The sequence below is a fragment of the Convolutriloba macropyga genome, chromosome 8 (assembly GCF_964194025.1).
Source record: "Convolutriloba macropyga chromosome 8, txConMacr16.3, whole genome shotgun sequence".
NCBI classification, from domain to species: Eukaryota; Metazoa; Xenacoelomorpha; order Acoela; family Convolutidae; genus Convolutriloba; species Convolutriloba macropyga.
In genome coordinates this window covers 12,290,515-12,315,016 of record NC_134475.1, presented here as the reverse complement: position 1 = coordinate 12,315,016, position 24,502 = coordinate 12,290,515, and the positions used below count along the sequence as shown (strand labels likewise).

The window sequence follows — 24,502 nt, the reverse complement described above, 5'->3', positions numbered from 1 at the left end:
AAATCACATTGTATGTTTTAATATCCCTGTTAGTTGAAGGTTAATAATTTATAAACATGTTTTGGGGAGGCGAATTTATGTTCCCAGTGAAATGAAACTTGATGGCCTTGATAAGAAACATACTTAATCATGGAAAATCTGGCCAAGATCTTGCCATGTTACATGGCAAGATAATATCAAGATATGTACGAACTTGCAAGATCTTTGTATGGGTGTCAAGAAACAAGATCTTGGCAAGATTTCCAAGAAAGATTAAACATGAAATGGCAAGGTGTACCAAGTATTAAAAATTCAAAAGCACCCAAAATCATGAATTAGCATGAAATCATAAGATTAAGCAAGAATTATCAAGATTTATTAAGAATTAGCAAGAATTATCAAGAATGTCTGAAAATGCTGCTACCGTTAGTTTATTAACCAACAAATGAGCCGCTTTTTCCAGTTTAATGAAATTTTTGAGTAGATGGTAGCTCGGTTTGTACACAGTACACACCTTATACAGGACCGCCACCGAGAAGACCCCCACTAAGGGCCCATTTAAAAAAAACTAAAAACAAAAAAGAGCAACTTAAAAATATAATGTCCTGGAAAAGAGCAATCACAACACTTTGATTACTTTTTACGCCTCTCAATTACAGTGAAATTTATATTGCCATGTTTAACCATGATCTTGGCAAGTTTAACAGAGAAATTTTCTTTATACAGCTTGATAAGATCATGGCAAGATCTTACCAAGATGTACTAAGAATTTTTGTCCTATCAAGATCTGGGTAAGAAAATCCATGTTTTGTCAAGACTGTCAAGATCTTGCATGTGTTGGCAAGGTATATCAAGTTTCATTTCACTGGGTTGTTCTAAATACAATATTTGCTTTTTTTGATTTTTTCCATGAAATTGGGAATGTTTCATATGCCAACTGTTTAGATATGGGGTGCATGTTTTTTAGTTGGCACTCTTTAGATAAAATTTGTGAACATGGAAATGCATTTATAGACCTTGCTATGGGAAGCCTAGACGTCCTTAAGCACCCACTTGCAGATGTAACGAAGCGACAGCTATGTCGCAATAGTTGAATTATTCATAGATACACTTGAACCACAACTTGATATGAATAATGCTTAATGTAAATAACCATCAAATGAATTGTCTATTGTTTTTGAGTTTGAACCCTTGTTGATGTATGGAATTCTTCGACCGATTTTGCGCTAAGCCGAAAAGAAGAACTAAGAATTTGATGAAGTTAAATCTGCAGTAATCTATTTGGTTGTCGATTATTGATGCCTGTGTGACAGGAGTGTATCTTAGTGTAGTGATCAGTACAAATTTGTAGATGTTAAAGCTTAGAAAAAATGAATCTCGGCTGTAAAACCAACGACCCTCCTCGAAACGACTACCTGATTTATTTTTTAAGTGCTGAAAGGTATTTTCGTGTCATAAACAGCTTAATCTTGTCTGCTAAACCTCCGTTTGGTTTAATGGGGTCTGACCCTCTCCTGAGTGACCCCAAAATCCTAAAATGAGAAATGGGCACTTAAAGGCATGGTTGTACACGCTGTGAGCAAATAGAACTGTTGTTGATCAAATTTACTCGGTGTTGCACTAATTAAGCTTTGTCTTGATAGCGACGTTGGACCAATTTGAGCAAATTAGCAGAGAAATTCGGCCAGTTTCTGATTCTAACTTCAAACAGGAACTGGGAGTTATTTAGTCATTTCAATTTCTCAAATTAGCTTTGTGGTCTCTGGTCATTTTCCGCAGTTAGGATTCTGATTATAGTATCTTAAGAATTTAATTGTTCATTGTTCGACTACCATCTTTGCTTTCAATAGTTATGAAAGCGAACCTCTATGAAGCTTTAATGAACTCAAAAGAAGTTCGAATTGATTTTATCTACAGAAAATTTTTCAATTGAAAGATTTATTACGCAAAAATTATTACATTAATTGTTATGGCCTCATAATTGTTCAAAGACCATAGTAAAAACTGTCAAAAAGGCTCTTTAGAGATCGGTTTTGCTACATTGGCTACAGACAAATTTTGTTGAATTCATGTAATTTCAACCCTCGAATTTTAAAATTGAGATGCGAAAGCGAGATATTTTTTTTGGTAGAAATTAGTTTTTCCAAATTTTATTGCAACTGGAAGGAACGACCGTTAATTTGACGAAAGCAACAGCTTCAGGACCACAGCTCTATTTTGGGCATCAAAACCTCGGAGAGATTATTTCGAGAGCTAAGCCTATTCTCAATTGCTTGGTGAAAGGTTGGTTATGAATTAACCCCAACAATGTCATCAGTAACTCTGGAAACTGTGTGCATCAATTCTGGTTCTGGTCATGAGAACAAGTGTCCAATTTGTTTGGGAGTGTTGAGGAAAGCAGTGAGCACAGAATGCAATCACGTCTTCTGTAAACAATGTCTCAACAGATCTAAACAGAGTCTGCATACGTGTCCTATTTGCAGAACGCAACTGGTTAGTTTCGCGTTGTGAAAAATGAAAACGTCATCGGGTTTATGTTTAGATCTTTTGTGCAAACCCTACAGTTTTTGGATCCAAAATTTCAAGAGTTTTGGTCTGTCACTCTCCAAAGTAAACCCTTTTCATGGATTAGCAAGTCCTCGAGACTGTACCCGTCGGAACATGTAGTATTAACACAATCAGCGGGATTAATTTTGTCCCGATTTTTATGACTTGCTCAACTGTTTGACCTACGCTTTATTAAGAGGAAATAAAAATATTTTACTTTGCTTGGATGGCTGTCTTCTGGAGGACGCTGGTAAAACCCAACGGTCGCAGATCAGAATGCCATAAAATGAGAATTGAGGCCCCATATTTCCTGATCTCTTATTAATAGCCGCCCTCATCTTCTCAGCCGGCGATTATAGCGCTCCTATTTTTTTAAAATTCAAAGAATTTGAATTGTATTGGGGCGCTGTGTTTTTTTTAAGATGTGTTCACACATTTTTCAATGACTTTGATCTTTCAAAACGGGATAAACAGGTAAAGCGCAGCGGGCATTAAGTTTCATTAGAGGCCCAAAGTGGACGTTAGTGTTCCATCGAATGCTTAGGGTGTTGCAGCTGCTGGGATGGCCTCAATTCAAGGTTAAAAGGTCATTTTAAGGAGTTTTTGGGCTCAAAATGGTGCAATTTTTCATGTTTTTTTGTGATTTTTTAAGTTTTTTTGCTTGATTAGTCTTAGGTTGAAGTTTTTAAAAACTGATGAAGGCCTTTTGCGAGACAAAAGTACTTGTTATGAGCATTTTATGAGCTATTATGTTTTGGTACTACAAACACAAACACAAAATGATACTAGTTTTTGCAATTTTTTTCAAGTTTTTTTGAAAATTTTGGTCATTTTTGCTTTTTCCCAGCTTCAGGGGCCAGTGAATCTCCTTTAAGATTTGATAATAGGGCACTGTATAGTTTTTAGTAATAATGGAGTGCTTTTCAACGTTTTAATGTCTCGAATTTAGCATTTTTTGATGAATTTTCAATTTTTTTGAGGTTTCCTAAAGTTTTTGTCAATTTTTGATATTTGTCCATTCTCAAGTGCCAGGAAACCTATTCCACGGTCTTGAAAAATTACTGCATAGTTGTTAGTTTCAATGGATTTGTTTTCAACATTTTAACTTTACGAAATCTGAAAATTTTCTGATAAAACTTGCAAGTTTTTTAAGTTTTTTCAAAACATTTGTCTTTTTTTCAGTTTTTCTTGCCTGAGTAGACAGATAATCTCATACAGAGTTTGAAAGTATGCTATTAAATAGTTGCTAGGGGTAATTTGATGGTTTTCATGATTTTAATAGAACGAATTTCTATTTTTTTGAAAGTTGAATTTTTTAATAAAAATTTTTGCCTCTCGATCTTTGAACCAATTAATTTTTTATGGCTTGGAATTGGTTTACTGGATAGCCTCTAGAGACACTAGAATCATTTCTTAAGAAATGATTCTGAAGTTATTAATATCACGATTTTCAGCAACATTTCATTAAAAATTCAATTGACATAATTTTTTTTAATTTTTTAAAATTTTCGAGTTAATCGATCTTCATGGGCCAATGATTTTTTTCAGGCCTTGCTGATAAAATACTGCACCAATTTCAGAAACAAAATTTGGTTTTGAACATAATTTTGAAATAGGTATATTTAAAGGGATCAGTTTTTGCCTTAGGGGTAAAAGCTTCAAAGTTTTATCAATGATTATATATTTGTTTAGTTCGTTTGATTGTTTGTTTCTCAATTTTTTGATTGTTTTTTTTTGTTTTGGCTGGCATCGTTGAATCGATCTACTGGTCAGGTAGAGTAATTCTAAGTTTTTCATTCAATCCTTTGAATTGTATTTCAGGACTTGTCCTGCTATGTTTTTTTACTCCTTCGAATGAAAAAATGTTTCGCTTTACCTCATTTTGCCGCTTTTTCAACATTTTGCGTGATATCTTTTTGACTTCTCTAGGCTAGTTTCTCTCTTCTCTCATTCCGCTAAAGGTGATTTTGAACATCAGTTGCTCAGCAAAGCAATTCAAAATGAACAGAGTCAGTAGAAAAAATTGAAGTCAGAAGTGGAAACGGGATAACCCATAAGGCCCAATTTTAGATGCCCGCTATTTGAACGTCGTTCATATAAGTCTTAGGGGGCGTAACAAAACGGGGGGGAGGAGAGCGAAACAGAATAGATCCGAACATTCTTTGACTTCTCAAGTGACTTTCTCAAGCTTGTCTTTTTTTTATTTTTGAGTGATCTCAATGCAGTCCGAATTAAATTTTGCCAAAATAAAAACATAGCGTAGGAAAAACAAGGGTCTTGTAGCCGAGTGGTTAATGCTTCTGTCGAAGAATCCGGAAGTCGTTGGTTTCAATCCCTCCCTGGACAGACTTTTTTGCTCCCATAAAGAAATTTTTATCTAGGTTACAGCTCCTGAACTAAATTGCACCGCCTGTCGTTCGAGGAGAGCAATTTGTCCGACATTAGTTGGATTATGTTAATTTTTTCTACTCCAGCCTCCCAGGAAAGAAAGGAGATGGAAGCTTTTCGGCAGAGCTATGTGCGAACCCTTGACATCCCGAAACCCGAATAGCTTCTGGTATACTGTGCTGGTAGCCTCTGGCATTGCATTGTTCCTCCTAGCCGTAGTCCTAATTGATAGGGCTGTCCGACGACATTCCCACCCCTCTGAAAACAGTGGAAGCAGTTCCTGCTGTGAGCGATGGGTATTTTCCCCTACTAACGGTGCTGCAACATGATAGATTATTCTGCAAATTTATAAAATTTATTTAGATTACATTACTAAATTTTAAATTGCAATACTTTGACAGAGATTCTCGTTTTAAACGTTTTCGATGTCGTAAACTACACTCAAGTTGGTGTACTTTTACCTAATGTGAGTGAAATCAGAGGCGGAGATTTTTCAATGTGGCATAACGCAGAAAGAGTGCTCACAAATTATCTTAAATTTTGTATTTGACGCAATTAATGATGCACAGCAGTTTTAATAGAGCCAAAGTTGCGGTTTGTGCCATGAGTGGTTTTGCTCTGTCAAAAACGTTTGCAAGGCTTCTGCGGCAGACGGTAATTAATAGCCGCGTCATTATTATTAGCCGCGGTTATTAGTGTTTGAGCCAAATTACCATTTCTCGCTAGTGGTTTTTTGTTCACATGCGTAATTTTGACCTTGATTTCCTGTTTTTTTTTTAAGTTTTTTGATCTGATGTTCAAGAAACGATTTTCCCAATTCACTCATAGTGCGTTCTAGGTCTAGTTTTTTGTTTAGTCAATGAAAATTTTTTGAATTGTGCGTCAGGACTTGTCCTGCTATGTGTTTTTACTTCGTCTAACAGATTTTTTTTTCGTCTTACCCTGCGTCCCGCGTTTCTGTTTTTTTTAGGTCAATTGCGTGACTTACCACACCCAATAATTTGACTTCTGAACTCAATAGTCTGCATCTATGTAGTGCCAAACATATACCCTAATTCTTGATTATTAGAGTCTTGAGTTTTTGATTTCGAATATTAATTTTGAAAAGCCCTATTAGGGCTTTATTATAGAGCTAATGTATCTCATAAAAATGACAGTCCGAATCTAACGCAAAAATTCTAGTGGACTAATAAAGGACTGCTGGTCATAGCCACAAGCATCTATCACGGCTATTTTCCGGCAGTATGCCGGCTATGTTTTTTGTTTTTCGATATCTGAATCAGTATATTGGTCCAATAAAAGTAAAACTGGGCGTAAATTTTTCAATTTGTTATACTTTGCAGCAATGTGAGCCCTTTGATTCATGTTCCCATCAAATTTTTTTTTCTTAAGTATTTTTTGGAATTAAGTTTAAACGATTTTAATCATTGCTGGTTTTGTAAGGCTGTTTTCACGTAAAAATTTCAGCGGCTACTTTTTGATACCGCCGACTATGAGTTATGATACCTTAACCATTTGAAACCCGCAAAAACCAAAACCTTTCGAATTTATCAAAATACTTTGTTCGTCGCTCTTCTACCATTGAACGAAAAATTTCTCACCAGTTTGTTTTTACTATTATCTCAAGTCCCGAGCCCAATAGCCAGGATAACTTTTTCCTAAATTGAAAGATATTTCAAAAATCGTTTTTGGAACAAAAGATGTCCTGCGGAAAAGTTGTGTGATTCCTCTCAATTTGTTTTGAAAACGAACCATTTGACTTTGATACATCTACATCTTAGCACATTTTTTGTACAATTGCGCATTATCAATATTTCGTTCATCTTCTTGGAGAATATGCGAATATAGCAAATAATCAGTGCAGAACTTGAAGAAATTAATTCGACGTAGAAATTGTTAATCGACTGACAAAAAGTCAAATCAGTGTCGAAGCCTACAAATATCATGAGGCCATCACGAGCAAACATAAGAGCAAAAGTTAGTGGACGTCAAAAAGCCACTTTCTATTCATTTTTCATCGCATGTACTGGTGGAGCTGAGCTGGCCATTTATCTTGAGGCATTATATGACAAATAGCTTTGAAGATCTCTATACAGAAAGATGATAGCTATGCTGATATTGACTCACCGGGAACGACAATCAGCTTCGCTATTTTTAGGCGCTCTATATTCTGCATCAGAGGCTTTAGGACAAAAGGCCGCGCGAAATTGTTGACGCTTCGATAAAAATGGTTGTCGAGGAAGGGAGGTTGTTAGATTAAAACAATCAACTGCGTATTTTACCTAATAGATGTCATTTTTGCTGTCCTTGCTGGATAATTTTCAATATTCTCCTCGCTCGTATGTCCTTATTTTTAATTGTTCTCAATGAGAAGCAATTATTGTAAACATTTGTGTCTTTTTAAGCAAAATTTTCGCCTGACCGTTTTTGGGATTTACTTCTAGAATAATCTTTTACTTCTCAGTTGACTTTTTTACGCAGTTCTTGATTTTTGAGTGATTTCAATTGCTCTCACTCCGAAATAAAGTTTGTTGTTCAAACAAAACCGATTATTAGAGGTACACGATTACAAGGCCGAGTGGTTAATGCCTCTGTCGATGTGAAGAATTGGACTCAGTAGGTCGGGGTTCGAACTCTACCTTCGTCTGATGTTTTGCACCCATAAAGAAAAATTTACGCCCCGGCTGTCATTCGAGAGAAATTTTTCCGACGTTAGTCGGTTTATCTTATTTAATAATTTGAAATACAGAATGCTTCACGTAGAAGTTAAACTGGAAGGATCCTGGACCGTCCAGTTTTCAGCGAGTGTTGGAGAAAGGTGTTTATTATATTTTAAATATAATTTTAAAGCAAAGTAAAAAACGGAGTTTGAGCGAAAGTTCACTTTCTCGTTTGCGGTTTTTTGTTCACATGTGGCAATTTCACTTCGAGTTTTACTGTTTTTTTTTCAATTTTTTTGATCAGAATTTTTTTCTGAAGTATTTTCCCAATGCTTGCTTGGTCCATTCTAGGTCTAGTTTTTTGTGAAGTCGATGAAAAAATTTTTCCCAATGCTTGTTTGGTCCATTCTAGGTCTAGTTTTTTGTGAAGTCAATGAAAATTGTTTCCGGACTTGTTGTGCTATATTTTTTACAATTCAAAGAATTTGAATTGTATTGGGGCGCTGTCTTTTTTTTAAGATCTGTTCACACATTTTCATGATTTTTGAAGTCAAATTGGAGTAGTGATTTTGGTCACGCCGAAACAGGAAATGGAGCAAAAAAGCGAGTGGTTTTGCGGCGTGTTTTTTTTGCTCTAATTTTAAAGTAGAGTGACAAAACGGTGTTTAAACAAAAATTCGGTTTCTCGGTAGTGGTTTTTTGTTCACATGCGGCAATTTCACTCTAATTTTAACTGTCTTTTCGATTTTCTGGATCGGATTTTTTATTCTAGATGGTTTTCCCAATCCATTCGCAGCTCATTCTAAGCCTTGTTTTCTGTTTGAATTAAATTTTCATTCCTCGCTAGTGGTTTTTTTTGTTCACATGCGGCATTTTGACATTGCATTTTCTGTTTTTTCTTATTTTTTATCTGATTTCTTTTAAAATGGTTTTCTCAATTCACTCATAGTCCATTCTAGGTCTAGTTTTTCGGTTTAGTCGATGAAAATTCTTTGAATTGTACGTCAGGACTTGTCATGCTATGTTTTTTTAATTTCGTCGTAAAGATTTTGGTTACGACCATATGACATCATAATCATTTTTTTTCATTGGTTCACGCAATTTCAACGGAATTGCTTGCATGAAGTCGTTTTTCACTCTTTATTTTGCTCTTTCGCGTGATTAAATTTTATTTGACATGTGACTTACCTCACCATCAAAAATGACTTCTTCACTTTGAAATTGACTTTTTTTTACTTTAATTGAAAGAGATAAGGTCATATAATAGAAGCAACAATACCTTGAACAGAATCTTGACAAAAATATAACATCTTTATGTAACAACTGCAGATCTACGAAGCTAGTGTGGCTATTTTCTGGCAATCTGCCAGCTATGTTTGTTTCATTTAGTGACCAGTAGATTAGGAAAGATATTTCTGCAATTGTTAAACAAAGTATTTGTATAAATTGACAAGCTTTCTCAAGTTGCGTCGTGTTATATATGACAGCTGTGTTACGAGAGTACTTTTTGTACATCTGGAGTACTATAAAATTGTGTTTGGCGTTAAAAACCTCAGCTGATAAATATTAGCTAGGTTAAACATTGTCAGTTAGAGTACTAGTAAATCGATATTTTTCAGAATGGGATTGCTTACGTCTTTTGCCAGAGTTTGCGTCCTTTTTGTGCTGCTAGGAATGTATATACAGTCATGGACGTTCTTCCTATTCAAACTTGGAATTGAACAGAAGATAGCCGAATGGTACTATTTTGCAACCATGTGGAATTTCTACCTACATGCAGTCTATGCTGTGATTGCATTCTTCACAGGGGTCATAGACCTCGTGGCCCAAAAGGAGTTAATTGTGACTAAGAGGTCTCTGCAGAAACTGATGACCAATTTGATCTCTCCGCTCACTATGTTTGTCGTCATCACATTTTGGGTACTCTTTCTCACGAAGGTAATTTTCTAATCTGGAAATATCCTGGACCTACCCAGCGGTACCTGAGATTTACGTATGGTTATAATTAATTGCTCAAACGAAGTTTGAAGTTATATTAGTTTTTCAGTAATTTTTCATGCTATTTTTCATACTACCGATTTTTCGTCTGTTTTTTGTCTGGCCAAAGATTCTTTGTGATTTCTTGAGAAGCAGAATAAATTGGTAAAGCTCCGAAACGCTGAGGAGACTTAGTCATGGCGTGAAGTAAAATTCTTGGAACCATTCGTAAACTTGGCGTACCCCCCTCCGCCAGTCGTAAACCAAGGGCTGAAAACTATTTTTAAGGAAAATGAACTTAAATTATGGCAAATGCTCTTTAAAGGGTCATGTTATATATTTTTTTGAATTTACAGCTTTTCAAATTAAAATTCGTTATTTCCGTTGGTTTCCAAAATTGTTTTTCAATATAATTGTGAATTAATGTTGCTAGATCCGAGAATCTTACATAACAGTAGAATCTGTTAAAGTTGTATGGTTTGCAGTGTTTCATGGTCAATAAGTTATGAATTGTTCGGTGCAAATGGTATTATGATAACTCTCTGCAAAGCTATCTTGTTAGGAGTTTCCTACTAATATTTAGGTTCCGTGTGCAGTTTTTATGTTTCCTTTTCAAATATTTTTCTTAGGTGTTTAGGTTCGTAAGCGTCCAGTATTCTGCTAAGATGAGAAAATTTTACAAGTTCTGAGGATGGAAAATAGCACTAAGTTTCGCAAGAATCAATTGAAGAATGAATGAATAATTCGTGTTGTGCATTTCGTATTTATACTTTTTATTTACATTTTTGTCCAATCAGAATTGAGTTCATTCTATTAATAGATAGTGAATATTTTATAAGTTTTATTTGAGTCTTCATGCTCGATACTGCGGCTATCTAGAAAAGCGTTTAGCATGGGTTGGAAAACCCATTAAGTAATGAGTTTGAGTCTCTGTTTCAGTTTTCATCAAATTTTTCAGTTGAGAATTGCTCAAGGTAGTCATTTTCTTCTATCGATTTGGTTTATTTGGTGTGTGGATTTGTCAATGTTGGCGTCAGTAGTAGAATAGAGTCCATTAGTTGCAGTGTGACGCAGGTGATTAGAAGTCAGATTTGCATAAAATTGATGGAAGTTTTGTGGTGAATGGAATTGATGGATGTGGTGCCATAGTGTCCTTTCCTGATTGGATTTGTGGGCTCAGGGGATATAATTTGACAGAAATTGAGGTAATTGTTTTTTGTAATCTTCTAAGTTTTTGTTAAGAATTTGTAAAAGGAATATAATGGAATCTTGTACAATATATATACACACAAGGTTTACATCAAAATGCATTTTAGTGGGGAATGAGATTAGTGTGAAGGGGTATGAGGAGGGGCGGGTCGAAGTAACAGGGAATCATTCATTGTGTAGTTCGAATGTTGGTTCAAGGGTGTCGTTGCTGGGGTTTTTGAGACTGTCGAGAACTTGTTGATAGTCAAAACAGCTGGGGCTAAAGGTGACGGCCTTTAGGGTGTATCCCGGGTCAACAAATTCTACAAAAAGGGAAATGGTACCGTCATTGCGGACAATGTAGTCGTCAAATGTGACTAGCATTGCTCGGCGACCATGACGCAAGTAAAGGTACATGGGGAAAGGGAGAATTGTTGGGAAGTAACCTGCGTCATGGTCTTGTCGGTAAATATCCCAATTAATGAAGGGCGAATTTACGTTATCGTTCAAATTACTCATTTTAATTGATATTTAGTAATTCAAATTCCCCGTGTAAAAATTCCTCTGTGCTAAGTTCTATAAATGAAATAACGTCAGTGTAGGAGGGAGAATTTTTTTCGAAAATTACTTTGTGGGTAGTATTTTCCAAAGTGGTTACCCAGAATAGAATGGACTCGTCAGGAAATTTAAGGTATTGATCAAAATAACATAAGGAAATATTAAAATCTATATAAAAATACATAAATAGGGTAAATCGTGTGGGTATAAAATCAAAATATGGGAGAGTGTCTTCATAATGTTCGAGTGAAAGAAATTCGGGGGTTGAGGACCTGGTCATTAATGTGTTTGGGATTTTAGTTTGGGATTGTCTATGGCGAGTAAGGGGGTTGGCTGAAGGGGGAACTTGCGATTGGGGAAGGGGTTAAAGGCTCATCTGAAATAATATCGTAGTCGGGGGATTCTGGGGTGTCGGGGATAGGCTCGGGTTGCTGAGAGTGTTGAGGGAGGCTGCCAATAACTAAAGGATGGTGAAAAATAAAATCAATGTTGGCGTTTTGGTTATTGTTATTTATGCAGTTTTGGATTTCTGACCAAACGGGGGATGTGTAGTCAATTATGACAGGGTATGTGTGCACGGTTACTGTGTCGTTTATAATAAATTCCTGGCGTATATTAAGTTGGACAAGGGGTTCCTGGTGTAAGAAAAAGGAGATTCTATAACTGTCGATTGTAGCGTTGTAATGATTAAGGGATGTAAAGATTGGATTTTGTATTTCTATGAAAAATTCGTAAATTGGTTCAGCCATTCAAAGTTTTGTTTTTCCATACAATTGGGTAAATGCTGCTACTGGAATCTGTTTTCTGCATTCAAGGAATAAATAGTGAAATAGTGCATTTCCCCAAATATTTCCGCTTTTCTGAAATTAATTCCTTATCCTGTGATTGGTTGGTAATTCAAATTGCCTTTTTTGCTTTAGCTTTTTGCAATTCGTGTATATTTTTCATTTTTGGGGGACTGAATTTTGTTGCATTTCACACGTTCGCTTCCCCGTGTGAGGTTAAAACTGTATTTGATTTCGTTTTATTTGAAATTACTTTTATTTGATGCTGTTATGTGGCAGGTAAGTTGATTTATCATTTTCCCCGTTGTTTAGAAGTGATTCCTTGGTTGTTGTTTTGTTACTAGAGTTTGATGGTCCTTGATGTCCTCCTTTTGGATTTGAAAATCAAAGAAGCTGACAGGTCTGCTTTTGCTCGAATATTAAGAATACCGTTGTTGCTAATTTCTGTTTCGCGTGTTTTTCCGTTGGTTTTTTATATTAATGCTGGACTGCGATTATTTAGGCGCAAACTTTTTTAGCGCTTGAGCTGATAACTAAGTCGCGTTTTGGAGGCTGATGAGATTAGCATTGTAATGTAAGAGTTTTCTTTTTTTGTTTTCTTTTAAGTTTCCGGTTTGTAGATTTTGTCCCCCAATTTTTGAAATAGTATCTTTGAGGAAAGACTTAGGAAAAATTTTTAAGCCGGGTTCCACGAGGAGCCCGGGGATCCGTTATTCTTTTTTTTTGAGTCCGAATTTTGGGCTGAAAGTTTGAGGGTCGTAGCTCTTCTAGTTTTCGAGATATCGCACTTTAAAGTTGAAAATTTTTTTCGACACTTGGTAATTTTTTCCAAAATTAGTCTTCCCAAGGGAAAATTTCTGGACTTAGGCGTTTTTTTTTCGAATTTTTCGTTGCGAAAAAAAAAATTTTGTTTTTTGTTTTTTATAAAGAACTTTTTGAATCCTTATTAAACACTTCCTGTGTTCATGGTTCTGAGAGGGTACGCCCCGTAATGGGTTGGTAGTTTTGGTTGTGCATGTTCTGGTATATGAGTGTAAATTGGTTGAGAAGTGACTGGCGGAGGTCTGTTAAAATGTTCAATCGTTAGTGTGGGCTCTTCCGATCTTTTCAGTCGTTTGATGTAGTCCCTCAAGAAGGTGTAGGGTGTACGTACTCGTGTGCTATCGTTGTCCTGCTGGGTGTCAAATTCGTTTTTAATTTCCAAAGGCAGAACAAGTGAACATTTATGTAGTGGGTGTTCAGGATGCTCTTGTAGATATTCATAGTCATTGATTGCAACTACTTGCACTGGCTTCGTTTTGATCTTTCTCCCTTTTATGTGTTATTCGGAAAGGAAACCTGCGGTGTAGTCTTGCCCATTTATGTAAAAAATGTGAGTATGTGAGATGCAGAAAAACACTTATCAGGAAAGAAAGGAATCCAAATAATAGTGACATCTGCCATGGAATGTATTCTTTCAGTCTGTTTTCAAGCTTGGGCTTCAGTGCTTGAATTTTCTCCAGAATTGGTTGGGCTATCTTTTCGATCGTTTGTTTGCTGGTTCTTCTTGAGTCAATTTGTTGGAATTGTGTCTGTATCTGATGTAGAATTTGGATTTGTGCTTCTGATCTTGATGAGAAACTTGGCAATTCTTCAAGTGGCGGTAGGAGGTTAAAGATGGTACTTATTGGGTCAGGTAGTTGGAAGTCTAGTCGTATTGCCGGTACCGAATCGCAAGCTGTAAGATCTGATCGTAAATGAATGTTTGGTCCACGTAGTTGTTTTCCACATCCCAGTGTAATGATGCAAACTCTGCATCCAGGATGTTCAATCCTTGCTAAGGGATTGCTGCCATTCCCTGCGCTCTCGATGAGTGTGTAGTCGTCGCTTGCCGACGTAATTAACCAACGACCGATGCCAAGATTGCGAGCCTTTTCAGTCAATGGCAATTCGATTACATCCAATTGACAGCGTTGCAATGCAAGTAGCTCGTCGTCGTCGTATAAAAGTGTAGCCATGCAAGACTGATATGTCTGCTCTGTAGGTATGGCTTTTGTGCATATTGCATATTTTTGGGACCCAATACAATTTTCGAGCACTTTGTCATCGATAAACGCGAGTTCTTCTCCGTCGTCCGAGACGGCCATGTATTTGGCTTCTAGACGCCAAACTAATGCTTTGCCTGTATCCCCGTCTGGCATGGGGATGGGAATGGCATGCAGCACATTCATAACAGTGCTCTTTGATGCCATCGGTATGGCCAGTGTCAGGATCAGACCTGATTCAATTGCCTCAACTTGTGTGACCAATTTTGTTTCATAGTACGAGAGAATGTCTTGAATTGGTACGGCAAGTGACAATCGGTCCTGTAGCCCATTTTGTTGTAAGTGTACCATTGTAAGAATTTCATGGAGCTGCTGACGAGGTACCAGCGACATAGGTAATAGCTGGTTCATGAGTGGTGTTAGTGAATTCAGAACATTAATTCTAAAGGTGTACAGAGCTGCTCTGTAGGTTTTAATGTTCGCCAGAATTGTCTGAAAGATATTGCTTAAGACAAGACTGTGTTGGTTTATTTGTTCGCGTACATAAAGGTATTGTAGGCAGTTTCTCATATGGTGGACATTCTGACGGAGCGCAGTGAACTGCCCCTCTGCTAGCTCCCAGTTCCTGTTTTGGGTTTTAATGATCTCGTCCTGCGCCTCTTTTATTGCTTTAAGTTCTCCTGAGACCACAAAGAATTTTTCGTTCTGTGAAGTTGTTATTTGTTCGACGTGTTCTGTCAGGTATTGGAGGTAAGCCATGGCTTGTCTGATGTTTTCTTGGTTTCGTTTTACCCGTTTGTCGCATCCGCCAAATACCGATTTGATAAAGCACAGGAGTTTGTCTCCTGCGCCAATGCCAATTCCCAGAACTGCAGCAGCTGCGGCTGCAGCCGCTGCTGCCCTTGGTTTTCGAGAAAAAGTTGTGTCCGTTGCGGCGTGTGAGCGGAGGAGTTGTGACATTTCTATTTTTAAGGATTCGATATCCTGCTGTGCGAGTTCGTTTTCCATGATAGCTTGTTTCGCGATCCATTGTAAACCAGATGTTGATTCAGTCATGTTGGTATAATTGAGTGGGCAACCATAATTCTTTGAAGTCCACATACTTGCCAGTTCTCGAGTGAGATTTGTAAGTTTCGACTCTACTGTTTTATTGTAGACTGGGTAAGGGACTAGGATTTCTGTCTTTACAAATTTTTCTGTTAAGAGAATTTTCTGATGTAAGTTAAAAAGTACACCATCTTTAGTTGCCACTGCTGGCTGGTTACTTGAGGTGGTTTGAATATTTGTCAATAAGTAAAGTAGGAAGCAGGCTATAGCTTGTTCTGGAAGGTAATTGAACATGGTTAGTGAATGGGGGTGTTTTTCGAGTTGAGAATGCTGCTGATTTCGAAGTGAGTAAAGTTGAAGAGTGATTTTACCAGTTATTTTTGTGGTATATATAGTGAATACAAACGATTGTGATTGGGCGAGATAATAGCCAATAAGAAAGGAGCAGTAAAGCAATGACGTCATAGTAAAGAATCGTCTGTATCCGTTGCGTAGTCCAGAGTTTGATGAAGATTACCGTCAATTTGTTGCCTATGGAGAGTTAGTGGAATGACCCGCCTTCTGTTTGGTAAAATGGGACCTAGGTCTATTAATTCTCTGGGAGGTACCCTATGCCTTAATGTCGATGAGTGCCTAGGACCTTGGAAATTAATGTCTGAGTCAGTTTCTGTTGTTTCGAGTGCTGGATCGTCGTACGATGCTACCTCGTTATATTCTTGGGAGTTGGTTACTGCTAATTCGTTTGCTGAATTTCGTAGAGAATCTTCCATTCCTGGTGTTTGTTCAGTTGCATCATTGTTTTGGGGCATTGAAGTGTTGGTTTCCGCAGAATTGAAGGTATCATCGATGTTTGCCGAGGCTATTGAGAAATAGAACTCAAGCGAGGACTCGGGGTCACTGGTGCTAGTTTCTATATCGCTATTTTCTGCATCACTGAAAGCAATGGAGAGGTCAGGGTCAGGGTAATGACTGAGTGGGAAGTAAGTGATCACTTTCACTTGCGGATCTTCTTCGGAGACTTGTAAGCTGTTATATACTGAGTGCTCTCTTGCCAATGCAAGGTGGTCGCTTCGTCTCAGGTTGTAGGGTCTTTGTGAGCCAAATCGTGCATCTGTTTGAGGGAAATTACTGTTTGCAGAAAAGACCTAGTCTCCCACATCTATTGTTTCTGGTGTTTCTCTTGCTTCAGACGGCACTGAGCCTTCCACAAAGAATGTATTTTCGTCGTATATAGTTTCCTGTTGTATTTGTTGATGGTTTGTTGGCGGTTTTTGTGCTGAGAAGCTCGCCGTTTGTACATTTTGATTGAAACTGATTGATCTGGTTTCTGGCACTTCTGGGTAGAGTCATTGCTTCTTGGTTGATGTGGTTCTCGATCTGGTTATCGAAGAACTGGGGTTCTCGTTCCTCTTCAGGGATTGAGGGATCGGCCTCAAAATTTCGAGGGTCGATTGATTCTAAGTCTTGGATTTCATATTGTGGCTTTATTGGTCGCAATCGCATTCTGTGTACACATTGTGTATAGTTTGTGTTAATTTTCCGCACAATATAGTTGGCATTTGTGAGTCTCTTTTCTACTCGGTACATAGGAATCCATCTGCTCTGTTGTTTGTTCATAGTTGCGATTTGTGTTGTACATTTTGGGTCCAAAATGAGGCAATAAGTTTGTTCTATCAGAGGAGATGCATTGGCTTTCCTGTCGTAATATTTCTTGTATTTGAGGTATGAATGAATAAGATTTTCTTTCACGGAAGCGAATAGCTCAGTTGTCTTATCCTGGATTTCCTTTATGCAATCCGCTTTTGGCTTGTGTTGCCAAAGACGTGTGTTTTGAAAGCGTAGGTCGAGTGGGTTGACTGGCGTGCGTCCGTGAAATACGTCTGATGGCGTACACCCTATTGCTGGAGCGTAGGTAGTGTTGTGTATGAATACTGCAATGTCAACGTATCTATGCCAGTCAGAAGACGTTTGGTTTTCATTGATTCGCAGAATTTGTTTGAGTGGGGCGTGGTTTCTTTCGAGTAATCCAATTGTTTGTGCGTGTTTTAATGTGCAGTGTTTGAGTTTGATCTCAAGAATTGTGGCGAGTTCGCTCATTAAATAAGACGTAAAAGCTGTCCCTAGATCGCAGATTATCTGTGATGGAATGTATGAATGTTTCAGTAAGATAGAAATAAGCGCTCGGGCTACAATGTCGGCGTCACCTTTCATCAGAGGTACTGCGAATAAGTATTTCGAGAAGACATCTATCCCGGATAATATGAAGGTGTACGATGAAGGGTGCATTTTCCCGACAAGGTCGATGAGGAGTACATCTGCTGGAAAATTTTGTAAGGAAGACATTGGTTGTAGAGGTGGTCTCAGAGCTGCTGTGGGACTAGGTTTCGTTTGTAAACAAGTCACGCAGTTTCTGATGTAGTCAGTTAGTGTTTCGGTGAAATTGGGGAAATAGAACCGCTTCCGAAATTCGGCTATGGTACGCGACACACCTTTATGTCCGCTCCAGACACTGTTGTGGATGCGGAAGAGTACTTCTTTTTGCAAGTGAATTGGAACACAGTATTGTTTGATGAAGCTGTTGCCCGTAGGATTGTAGAATTTTCTGTGTAGCACTCCGTCAAACATAGCGAGTCTTGGGTATTGTTTCAGGTACTTTTTCAAGTCTCCTGAGAGATATTGGGCGGTTGTTGGTGGGCCTCTTTCGAACCAAAGGATAACTCTTTTGATGTCTGAGTCTTTTTGTTGTTCGGCTCTTAGATTCAATGGCGAGTGACCGGTTGTATCAAAGTCGTCCATTGGATTGTGTTCGTGTATTGCCTGGAGCTGCGCCGGTTTTATTTGTTGAATATGAACCTCCTCAATGATTTCTGTTTGATCTGTTTCGTTGACGGTCTGAAAAAGATAGTGTTTCGGAGTGTTTTCCTTGGATGTTTCGTGCAGGAGTGTATTAATTGAGTTGTCCGGGACTTCGGCGGTAGTGTCAATTTGGACTTCACTGATTGGTATCTTCGAGTTGATGCGAAGTGTGAGTTTCTCCTTCGGGTTTATGTGTATCCTTGAGAGGTAGTCTGCCGCGAGGTTGGCTTTTCCAGGGATATGTCCTAGTATTATGTCAAAACTCAATACGTGATCTAATGCGTTCCACAGCGTTGGCGGAATGATCTTTGTTTGAAAGAATCTGGTGACAGCTCTGTTGTCTGTTAGGACTAGTACTGGTTTCTCGCATCCCCAAAGGATGTTTGCAAACATATCAAGGGCAAAATGAACGGCAAGAAATTCTTTCGCGTAGATTGACATCTTGAGTTGATTTGGTTTGAAAATACGTGATCCGAAACTTACAGGTGCATAAATTTTGTGTTCAGACGTTCCGTTTGCCGTTTGGGTGTAATCCTCGATCATTAATACAAATCCGGCAGCATAGAATGATGCATCGGCCATAATGACATATTGTCGATTGGTCATCGGTAGCCTCAGTGATATTTCACAGGCTGATTGTAGATCTTGTGTCAGTTTCTTTAACATTATGTTGTGCTCCTCGTTTATTTCAAAGTCTGTTTCTTTCTTAAGTAATCTATAAAAAGGAAGCAGCTTTTCTCCGAGCTCTGGTATGAAGGCTTTGTAAAAGTTGAAGAAACCGATCATTCTTTTTGTTTGCTTAACATTTTTCGGCATCTTGAATGTTCTGAGAAACGTCGCGATTTTCTGTTTGATAGGGGTTAAACCCTCTGAAGTTATCGTGTTCCCCAAGAACTGAATTTCCTTCAGACCAAAGGCGCATTTATCTGTAGCTAGCTTCATTCCTGATTCTCTGATGCACGTGAAGACTGCTGATAGTTTTTCCAGCATATCTGGGAGATCATGAGCACCTACTCCAATATCGTCTACGTATTGAAAACATTTGTCAGCGGTAATTACGGGGTCAAGATTCTGTCGCATGAATGAGCTGAATGCGCTGACACTTCTACTCAGTCCTTGTGCTAATCTTTTAAATGCGTAAGTTCGCGATGCAAAATTGAAAGCGAGCAGTTGAATAGATTGCTCGTCGGCCATTGGCACGGAGTAGTATCCATGGCTTCCGTCCATTTTGCAAAAGAGCTTCTTGCCTGCAAGATGGCTTCCTGCGTCAGCCAGTGTTGCTATTGGGAAATTGTTGTTGTTATAGTCATTTCGAATCAGGTGGTTGATTTTACGCAGATCTATTAATATTCGTAGTTTTCCATTCGGTTTTCTTTTTGCAAAGATTGGTGATGAATATCTACTGAATGGCAACGTTGTAATCACGCCGTAGTATTGTAATAAGGCGAGTTCTACTAGGAGATCGTCTTTGAGGTGGATGGAAACTCTTTGGTTTTTTTAATATACTGGTCTATCAGTATCAGGCGTCAGTTTTACTGAGAATTTTGAGGTGTAGCCAATGTCAAGGCGATGTCTTGTAAATATATCGTTAAATTCCAATAAGAGATTCTCTGTCTTCTTCTTTTCGTCGTCTGTTAGGACACTTCCGTGCCAATTCAAGGAGTCCAAAAATGTTTTTCGATCCTCTACGTTATCCAGTGGTCGAATGGACTCTCTCTTCTTGAAGCGGATGAGTTCTTCGTAAATCCGTTTCTCTAGTCCTGTGAGTTTGGATGGATCTTCAGTTGTCTCTGGGGTTGGAAACCAATATTTTGCGTTGTGGTTAATTGTGATGTGATTTAGCTGGCCCTTCGCTACTTTCTCAATATGTTTCGATATGGTTTTTGTTGTCTTTGAGAAATTATCTGTTTCCAGCAACTTGGGCTCTAATGGGATAAGATAGCGAGCTTGTTCGGGTGTTATTATCGTGAAGGTTGCAGGTAGTGTGTTTCTTTCGATTGTGATCGGTACTTCCGTTGTGTTGATAGCCATTAGTTGAATTGGTTTGTCCTTTTGCATTTTGTTTATCGTACTCGTAAGGCAGTTTCCTATGTTTTCGAGTTTTGTTGTAAGCTCTACTATTCCAATTTGGTGATCTGCTTCTAATGGTTGATAAGGCGTGAGTTCAATTAATTTCTGTTCACCGGGGTTAATTATAACTCGAGTGGTTGTTTTTAGATAAATTTTACGCTTATTATTGAATCGTTTTGATGTTTTTGAGCCTGCCGTCTGCATCAAATTCAGCTGAAATGTGAATTCAGGGAAATATAGATAGCGGTTGTGCGCGTCGATTGTTATTTCGTTTTTGGCGAAAAAGGGGAATCCAAGTAATATGCCGGAGAGTTTCTCAAAAACCATAAAGTCCTCTGTGAGCTCTAAATGGCCAATTTTGAATGTTAAATTTGTCGTGAATAATATTTGAGACTGATGCATAAACACTGTGGAGACCGTAATTTCCGGTGGTGCCTTTTTTATGGGTTTTTGCGTTAGATGATTGTAGATTTTATCAAAATGTTTTTGTTACATAGCGCTACTAAATGCTCCAGTGTCAGCTATCGCTTTCATTGTAATTGAGCCTAATTGAATAGGAATTAGAAAGACATTTTCGTTATAGCTAGTTGTACAGTAAGAAATTTTTTGTAGAAAAGCATGCAGGTTATTCAGTTTTTTGGCTGTTGGTTGAATGGCATTGTTGCGTCGCGATAAGGTGGTTGCCTCTGAGTGCAATCACGTGCGGTATGCTCGTTGCTTGCGCATATCCTGCAAATAAGTGCGCATTGGCGTGGGAGATCGTTGTCGCTGGTTGTATTGTTGACTTTGGTTGTTGTATCTGCTTATCGCGTTTGTACCTCTTCCTCTACCTCGATAGAAAGGACGGTTTTGATAACCTGAGAAGCTTCTATTTTGGTTTGGCGTTCTGTATGCTGTGTTATTTCTGTTGTAGTTTGTGAAAGGCTTGTTAAATTTATTTTGGGTGGTGTTCGGCCATCTTGGTGGCGTTGTTTGTGAGACTGATGCCTGAATTGAAGCTATTCCTGCTGCCATTATGTTTTCGACCGCTTGGTTAAAAGCAGAGTTTTGGGAGCTTGTTAGTGAGTTGAAGGCTGTGGTGTGTGCTGGCTCTGGGTTTAATTGGTCTATTCGAAGTCGTCTTTTGAGTATGGAGCATAAGTCGTTTACTCCGACATTGTCCAATTCTCTGAGAAGAACTTTTTTGTATTTGAAGGGCATCCCCTGTATAAATTGTTCTCGGATTCTTCTTGTCCGCTCGTCATTGCGGTCAATTCCGGCACCAACGTCATCGACGATTGCTAAGTTGGCAAGCCGCTGTAAGTCAGTTAGAAAATCGTCTGGTTGTTCCTTCACGGGATCAAATTTCCTGCTCTTTAAGTCTAACTCAAAATTACGCCGTTGGTCTGGGCCTGAGTAGCGGTTGCGTAACTGTTCTAATGCGTCATCAAGGTCGTTTCGTGTGTTTTCTGGTAAGCGTAGATAATAGTTTAATGCGTTTCCGTCGAGGTGTAAATGTAGGTATCGGGCTTGTTGGTTATGATCTGCCGGAATTCTGGCAACTGCTATGCTTGCCCTCAAAAGACCTTCAAATTGGTCCCAGTTTTCGTTGGGTAGCCCGGCAAAACGTTTGAGCGATACGTGTGGTGGGTGCGGTGCGGCCATATCTGTTGTTGTATTTTATGAGTGAAAAGAACAATTCTCCTGTTGATCTTGTCCGTTTGTTTTCAATCGACAGAGTGGGCAGGTCTGGCGTATTGGTTTATGTGAGGTTATTAAGCTGTTTTTTCCTGTATTAGATTCTATGAGTTCGTGTATATCACCTTCTTGGAGTTTTGTTGAGTTTGATTTATTTTTAATAATGAATATTCCATACCTCTTGGAGATCGGTGGAACAATTTTGACATTGGGGTGTTGTAACACGGCATCCAGAATTTGCTTGTTTTTGAGTGATAAATTTCCCAAAAGAATAAACATTAATTTGAGATAAACATGAATTTTGAGACAATTGTTTTTTATGAAGCTTCAGCTGTGATAATTTTTCTCTGATTCCGTTTCTTTAGTGTTGCAGAATGACGCTCTTGATCTCTGTCGCCATATGATAACTCTCTGCAAAGCTATCTTGTTAGGAGTTTCCTACTAATATTTAGGTTCCGTGTGCAGTTTTTATGTTTCCTTTTCAAATATTTTTCTTAGGTGTTTAGGTTCGTAAGCGTCCAGTATTCTGCTAAGATGAGAAAATTTTACAAGTTCTGAGGATGGAAAATAGCACTAAGTTTCGCAAGAATCAATTGAAGAATGAATGAATAATTCGTGTTGTGCATTTCGTATTTATACTTTTTATTTACATTTTTGTCCAATCAGAATTGAGTTCATTCTATTAATAGATAGTGAATATTTTATAAGTTTTATTTGAGTCTTCATGCTCGATAGGTATTTTTTGACGAAAATAGTTTGGCAACTATTAGAAAAAGAAACCCACGTTGAAATTTCAATTTTCAACAAAATGTCCAAAATAATTCTAAATGAAGACACGAATTAATTTTATGAACACTCAATATAATTAGCTCTTCTTAATAATTTAAATTAATTAATTAATTCAAGTTTTAATTAACAAATCAGTTCATCAAAATTTTGATTGTTTTTAATTTTGATCTGAACATTTCAGCCTGACCTCCTGCGTCACAAGAAGCAACAGATTCCTGTATGGTTCAACATGAATGTACACTTGTACATAATATTCCTTCCAGTTGCCGAATTCGCATTCCTTCCCAGAAGTCACTCCCCAATCAGGAAGTCCTTCAACTATTGCTTCCTGGTCGGAATTGCATACTGCAGTTTCGTGGAGTACTCCATAGTCAACTACAACATAGCTCCTTATCCTATGTTCCTGGGAATCACGTATGTCCAACGGGCGATATTGTACGTCTTGTTCATGATTATTGGCATTCCTATCTCCTGTTACTCGAGTTATGGTCTCAAAAATCTTATTTACAAGTTGCAAGGAAGTGAACACGTCAATAAATCGCAGTAATTTTTTTTTTCATTTTTTGTTTCAATTTTGCTTAATGTATCCACTGCCCCCAACTGTTTGGTTGCGTGACATTTTACCCAGTATTGAAACACTCACGTGCACGTTTTAAAATGCCAGATGTTTTTAGTTCCAGATTCTAGAATAACATACTTTCTATATACAGCGCCAGACTTTAAAGCTTGTAAATTTCGTGTTTCAAGAAAGGTTACATGACTTGTGAAAAAGTCACTTTTAAATTCTGGCTGAGATCTCGAATGGCTACGCGGTTCTCGACAATTGCCGGATTTTCCCATAGACTTAATCAGAGTCAAGAAACCTATGCATAGAATCTCTCATAAATAATAAAATTTGCACTTATACCAAAAACAGTATATCTTAAAGTTTTCAGGTCAGATTCTTTTCATCACTAATTTTGTTACGTCATAAGTTTTTCATCGACTGTATAACTTAAGATCACGAAAGATGATTCTACCACCAGATAAGTTTGACTAGTGTTTATAGCTTTTAAATGGGTAAATTGCCATGACAACGCCTCAACTGAATTCTTATTTCTTTTCCATTGAATATCAAAGTATTTGAGTTTTGCTTTCATCACATGTGTGAGTTATTACATGTCGGCTACCTGTGTCACTGATTGGCTCCCTCTGTCCAATTATCTCTTCGCGACGTTATGAAATTAAATCTGTATGATGCTAATTTTAAAGCTAATGTTAGCAGTTTTTCAGTACTTCAATACTTTAAATTGTACATATATACATATTATCACAGAATTCATCTATTGTTTCTTTTATACTTTGTCGGTGAATGTAATACTTTAGAAAACTAAAAATTTAAATTTGGCCACGCCGTAATTTTTTATTTTATCATTTGAAATAAAATTTCATATCTCGTTGCCGACAATGAGCTGATGAACGTTGTATTTCACTAACATGGTCCCCAGTAAACTGCTCAGCTTTATTGAAGTTCTAGATCAGAAATAACGAGTAATATTTATGATGAGAGAGAAGTTATTTCTTGTTTTGTATTTGGGCAAGTTGTATTAGAAGACCTTTTCCACGTTGTTTGTAAATCTTTGTTCAGCGACGGAATTCTTTCTTACTACTTGTTGTTCGGACCTCCCTTGGCTTACTTATGAGGAACTAATTATATACTCTGGGTAGTTTTGGTATGTCATGTCAAAGCTGTGTGAGCAATATCATTTGAGTGTTATCATCTGCAATTCTTAGAAGGTTGAATTCTTTTGAGTGAAAGATTTTCTTGCTTTGTTTGTTCAGATGAGTTCTGATGTTTTTTTGCAATGGTGTGGTTAGATTATCGGGTATTTCGCGTCAAATTGGACAGTTTCAGCTAAAAATTAAGACAATTTTACCTGCACTTCTCAAAGCTTACACTACTCTGAACTATTCTTTG

General features: G+C 37.7%; 2 protein-coding genes across 2 annotated transcripts; both read left to right on the top strand.

Annotated features, from left to right (window-relative positions):
- The first annotated feature begins 789 nt into the window (after nt 1–789).
- On the top strand, nt 790–5,309 carry LOC142343940 (uncharacterized). The gene is made up of 2 exons (XM_075395340.1): nt 790–2,472; nt 5,001–5,309. Exons 1-2 carry the CDS (start codon nt 2,287–2,289, stop codon nt 5,241–5,243), a joined length of 429 nt encoding a protein of 142 aa, XP_075251455.1. The 5' UTR covers nt 790–2,286; the 3' UTR covers nt 5,244–5,309.
- Nucleotides 5,310–9,150: 3,841 nt separating this feature from the next.
- On the top strand, nt 9,151–23,938 carry LOC142343939 (uncharacterized). The gene is made up of 2 exons (XM_075395339.1): nt 9,151–9,512; nt 22,727–23,938. The coding sequence occupies exons 1-2, from the start codon at nt 9,195–9,197 to the stop codon at nt 23,090–23,092; spliced, it is 684 nt and encodes a 227-aa protein (XP_075251454.1). The 5' UTR covers nt 9,151–9,194; the 3' UTR covers nt 23,093–23,938.
- Nucleotides 23,939–24,502: the final 564 nt, after the last annotated feature.

Bases quoted from the DNA above. Each gene is read 5' to 3' on its own strand.
- LOC142343940 (XM_075395340.1), top strand. From the start codon at position 2,287: ATGTCATCAGTAACTCTGGAAACTGTGTGCATCAATTCTGGTTCTGGT. The intron at 2,473-5,000 runs GTTAGTTTCGCG...TTTCTACTCCAG, and splicing joins CTATTTGCAGAACGCAACTG to CCTCCCAGGAAAGAAAGGAG.
- LOC142343939 (XM_075395339.1), top strand. From the start codon at position 9,195: ATGGGATTGCTTACGTCTTTTGCCAGAGTTTGCGTCCTTTTTGTGCTG. The intron at 9,513-22,726 runs GTAATTTTCTAA...TGAACATTTCAG, and splicing joins GGGTACTCTTTCTCACGAAG to CCTGACCTCCTGCGTCACAA.